General features: G+C 46.0%; 1 protein-coding gene across 1 annotated transcript; it reads left to right on the forward strand.

The window, feature by feature from the left end:
- Positions 1–1,974: 1,974 nt before the first annotated feature.
- CPT2 (Carnitine palmitoyltransferase 2) lies at positions 1,975–4,504 on the forward strand. Its single transcript, NM_139499.3, has 3 exons — positions 1,975–3,139; positions 3,201–3,995; positions 4,113–4,504. Exons 1-3 carry the CDS (start codon positions 2,076–2,078, stop codon positions 4,255–4,257), a joined length of 2,004 nt encoding a protein of 667 aa, NP_647756.1. The 5' UTR covers positions 1,975–2,075; the 3' UTR covers positions 4,258–4,504.
- Positions 4,505–5,536: the final 1,032 nt, after the last annotated feature.

The following is a 5,536-nucleotide window of genomic DNA, read 5'->3' on the forward strand; positions in this document are numbered from 1 at the left end:
CATTTCTTTGGGGCTGTCAACGCGGCCATTTGAGAGCTATCTCCGTTCTTCATGGCCATGTCAATGATTTGCTCGACTGGAATGCGGCATTTTTGCTGAGCCATCTATGCAAATCTCCGTTTGTCCGAAGGTCGACCAAACCCAAACCCAAGCCCATTTGCCATTGTCATCATGGGGCAAATGGAATTTGCCAGTTAACTCTTCCATCTGGTCACCTCGTGCTTTTGCCTGATTTTTACGCAGTTGTCAACCCGTCGAAAGCGACTTATTCGCCACACCTTTCAGGTGCAGAAAGACAGGAAGGAAGGAAGGATTCGAATCTGGATCCCCAGTCACGCTGTGCGTGCTAGAATGGTCAACAGTTTTATTGTCCGGCAAAGGACTCTGGAAACAAATGTTGATTTCTGCGCACAGAAAAGAAAAGGATTTTTTAGAGGTTTTTTATGTGTTTTCGCATCTGGCGGCGACAGTTGAAATTTTATACTACCGTTGGTTGTTAATGAGTGTCGAGATTGTATGCTTTTTAAACACATTCAAGGGTCCTTGAATAGATTTTGTTATTAACGGCGAAAAAAGTGGAAAAAATATGTCACAAAAGAGCGCCTTTAAATCTAACTTTGTGTTTACATTTTATATCAAAAACATTAATTCAATCTGTGCTAGTATGCAACATATTTCATTTAATTTTATTTATTTATTTTTCTTTCCAATTGAAGTCCTTTATCCCACCAGTTATTTAAAGTCGCAGTTGGTCTTTAAAATGCGCGGGGCAATGGCAAAGCAATTACCCATCGATTTGTTCGATTCGGAGGCGCTCAAGTGCTTAAGCGTCCTTTCACCTTTTTGGCAATGGCATCCTGGCGATTTTGGTCCGTGGATAAACAGCGTTTTGTTTGCATTTGCGTGGCGTTTATTTGTTTGCCCGCTGTTGATGTCTGCTGGTCGAGGAGCTTGGAGCTTGGACGACGAGGGTTTCCCGGGGAAGAAACAGATCTTCGGAGGGGTCAGGACATCTTGCAGACGTGGTGGGTCAAAGGCTCCTGCGGGTATTCCAACCGGTCACTGTTCCCAGGTAAGTCGGAAAAAACACAAATGGTTTACTTAAATTACGGGGCTAAGAAAGAAATGAAAATGCGCATAAAATTTTTATACTTTGTCGAATTTCACGAGCGTTCCTTCCCATCGATTCATCTGTGCACTTTGCAGTCGACGCTTGCGGAATAAAATCCACTGCCCCTCAATTCCTCAAATTAAGTAAAGTGAGTAGGGGAATCCCCTTTTCCATTTAAATTTGCATAAGAGGCATCGGCGAAAGCGGATGAGGATGCGGATGGGTTGCAGTGTAATTGGGCGAAGTGAAATTGCGTTAATATTTAACAAGCCAGCGAAAGTGCAAAAGCGAAGCGCATTAAATGCGGAAAAGGGATACGGAAACGTAGTCCTTCGGGGCAAAGTGCGAAATTATGCGGAGTTCAGGGAGATCCGCAAGCCCTTTCCTTTGCGAGCACGGACCTCAAATGTTAAATGTTAGCCATAAGGTCAGCCAAATGTGAAACTCGAGCCGTGAAAGCGAAATGTTTGACCGCGAAGAGCAGCGCTGATTTTGAGTGGTAATTTCATTTCTCATTATCGTCGTTATGGTAATTCAATAAAATCATGACAATTCAAAATTTCGTGCCCGGCATGCGATTGGAATCTGATTATTGCAAATTCAATTTATAGTGCTATAAATATAAAAAATTTACAAAAGATATTAAACATGAATTTTAACCCATATAATATAGTACAGTTATACATAATAATAATAAAATCCGCAAAGATCTATTTATCGTAAATTTCAAACATATACGATATTCAAATATTTTGGCGCCATTACAGGTACTGAAAAATACCAAAAATACCGTAAGGTAACTATCGATGACGGCGATCAGCTGTGATCATCAATGGCGAACAGCTGATCTGGCTCGCGAATTTTCATCTTGTTGTTGGACTTTCTGTTGTGGACTTTGAAACGTCGCCTCTCGAGTTTAAACAACAAAAGTTACTCAATTTGGAAAGCCATCGAGTGGATAGCCATGTTTCGGACCCGGGTGCACCGCAATCTGTCGTGGATATCGACGAACTCGTCGAGGACAACGACCACTCATGGCCAGCACTACCAATACCTGCAATGTTCCAAGCTGCCAACGCTGTACTTTCAGCGCTCCTTGCCGCGATTGCCCATTCCTCTGTTGGAGAACAGCTGTCGGCGTTTCCTGGAGGCCACCAAGCCACTACTCTCGCCGGCGGAGCAGGCGCAGACCCAGCAAACGGTGGAACAGTTTCGCCAGGGGATCGGCATGGAACTACACGCGAAACTCAAGAGCCATGATGCAGAGAACAAGCATACCAGCTACATCTCGCAGCCCTGGTTCGACATGTATCTAGCCGATCGAGCGCCCCTGCCACTCAACTATAATCCGCTGCTGGTGATGAAAAGCGACGCGCGACCGGAGTACCAGCAACAGGTGGTTAGGGCTACCAACCTGATCATCAGCTCGTTACGGTTCTGGCGATCTCTGCAGGCGGATCTCCTGGAGCCGGAGGTGTACCACATGAACGCCAAGAAGAGCGACACTTCCAGCTACCGCAGGTGGATGAAGGTGGCTCCCAAAGCCTTTGCCACCTACGCGTCTTATGCCTTCAAGGCCTTTCCGCTGGACATGAGCCAGTACAACCGGTTGTTTGGCACCTCTAGGATTCCTAGGATCGGCAAGGACGAGCTGGTCCAGTCACCGGACGCCAAGCACATTCTGGTTATGCGCCGCGGTCACATGTACGCCGTAAATGTGCTGGACTCCAGTGGATACATCGAGAGTCCCAGTGTGATTCTGGGCAGACTAAGGGCTGTGCTTAAGCTTGATGCAGATCGCGAGGCAGCCAGCGTGCCACTTGGTGTTCTGACCTCCGGACAGCGTGATGAGTGGGCCAAGACAAGACAGCATTTTGTTAGCAACACCAAAAATGCCGATCTTCTGGAGAGAGAGGTGGATGCGGCTCTGTTCTGCGTTTGTCTGGATGGCGAAGAAGATGGAGTCTTTAACGAAAACCAGCAGGAGCCGCTGCTCAAGCATTTGCTGGCGGGAAAAGCGCAGAATCGGTAAGAAGTCGACATTATGTAAAGCCTGCCTGATTCACAAAATCATCCTGTTCTGTTACAGTTGGTTCGACAAATCCATTTCCCTGCTTATAAGTGCAGATGGAACAACGGCTATTAACTTCGAGCACTCGTGGGGCGATGGAGTGGCTGTGCTTCGCTACTTTAACGAGCTCTACAAGGATACTTTGAAGCAGCCGTTTGTATCCACGGAGACAGTGCACACTCCCGCCGAAGGCGATTTTAGCAACGTGCGGCCCATCAACTTCGAAATCGACGATGCCACCAAGTCGGCCGTTTCGGAGGCTTATAATAAAAACGCCAGCATTGTAGATAATCTGGACATGAATGTGCTGAAGTACCCACACATCAACAAGCCCACATGCAAGCAGTATGGCCTAAGTCCGGACTCCATCATTCAGCTGTCCTTCCAGCTGGCTTATCGCCAAGCCTACAGCGGCTATGTGGGCAGCTACGAATCCTGCAGCACATCCGCCTTCCGACACGGACGTACCGAAACGATGCGACCGTGCACAAATGCCACACGGGACTTCTGTGAAGCTATCCTCCAGCCGGAGAGGAGCAAGCCCAGCGCCGGAGAACTACGAGCAATGATCGACAATTGCAGCAAGGTGCATGGCCAGTTAACCAAGGAGGCGGCTATGGGCCAGGGCTTCGATCGGCATCTCTTTGCCCTTCGGCACACGGCCCAAAAGGAGGGAATACCAATTCCCGATCTCTATGAGACTGAGGCTTACAAGCGCATTAATAACAACATCATTAGTACCTCAACACTGGGTTCAGATGCCCTGCTAGCGGGTTCCTTTGGTCCGGTGGTCAAGAATGGCTTCGGAATCGGGTAAGCTGACTGCCTGTCGAGATTGGGTATTTGAATGTACAAATGCAGCACCTATTTTTCAAGTTGCCTCGACAAATTGTTCACTAGCTGACAGTTGATAACCCATTATTCTTTCAGCTATTCGATTCAGAACGATTTTGCCGGCGCCATTGTCACCACGTACAAAAACCAGGCCGATGGGAAGGTGTTCATAGACAGTCTGGAATCGGCATTTGATAAAATTTGCGCTGTCATCCAGCAGAGCAGCAGTAGCAAGAAGTAGGAGAAAATCGTGAGGAGTCCGACCCCGAATCCAATGAATATGGCTTTAACGTAACAGGGAGATTTATTTTGATGCTTTTACATTGTATCCCATGTGTCTGAATTGCAATATCTTTATCTACAATTTATAGATTATACACTGAAAACATTCTACCCCATCTAAAGCATCTGTGTCTTTGCTTTTATACCCGCTGCTTTAATGGCTTTTGCGGCTGATGGGATAATAAATTGGCTAACATATTGTTGGGATGCTGCTGGCTTGACATTTGCAATTGAATACGAGAAATAACTCACGTTTTAAAACAATGCTGAAAACAACTTTAAAGTAAAGAGTTTAAGAAGTTTATATTAAAATTGAACATAGAGTTATGATAAACGAGCTGAAGTAAAATCGAATAAGAGCGGTTGAAAGCATTTAAGATTATTTTGCGTAAGAAAATGTTTTTTTTTTAAGAAAACATCTTTCGATCCTTTGTTTTCCTAAGTAAAATCAACACACAGAACGATGTATGGCACAAACCCTTTTGAGTTGGTTTAACTATTGAGTCTCCTTTTAAGCATGCGTAAACTTTGACCTTTCATTGTCACTTAAGTTAAACAAGATGTGTGCCCACGCACACCCTGTTCCCAACTTGTTTATCCCGGAATAAGTGGGGGAAAAACCCTTGCATTAAACAGTTTCTGATTAAAGATTTCCCACACGCTGACCCAGAAAACTTGGCCACCAACCCTTCGGGCCAAGTTGTTGCCTTTCGATTTGTGTCAGCCGCACACGTCAATCGCGAACTCCGCCTAAACATGGCGAAAAGTTTATCAAAACGTTGCCTTTTTGGCTGGGAATGGGGATGTCGCTAAATGTGCTGACGTTATCAGTTGATTTATCGTCAAATTTTGTGCCAACTGGCGTGGCGTTGTAAAAATTAATTAACTTGCTCGCCGAGTCTTCCTGATACGTACACGATTCCGCCTTAATGGGCGGCATTAAAAATTAAAAAAGGAGACATTTACGCGGCGGAGAGGTCATTAAAGCCAAGTAGACTCTTCTGCCAGTGGCGGACAATTAAAAACATATTAAACTGACGTGCTGGAAAGGATGTGCATGTGGATGTGGCTGTGGCTGTGGATGCGCAGTCTGTGTGTGCGAGGATGTGGGTCGATGATAAATGGGCGGTCGCCAGGATTTAATATTGCGCATACGCCGCCGACGCCCGGCAGCTCATTAAATTATTCAAAAATGGGACTCCACTGCCCGTCCGTCCAGCTGGCTACATAGTTGTGGC

This window comes from Drosophila melanogaster, chromosome 3L (assembly GCF_000001215.4).
Source record: "Drosophila melanogaster chromosome 3L".
Classification (NCBI taxonomy): Eukaryota; Metazoa; Arthropoda; class Insecta; order Diptera; family Drosophilidae; genus Drosophila; species Drosophila melanogaster.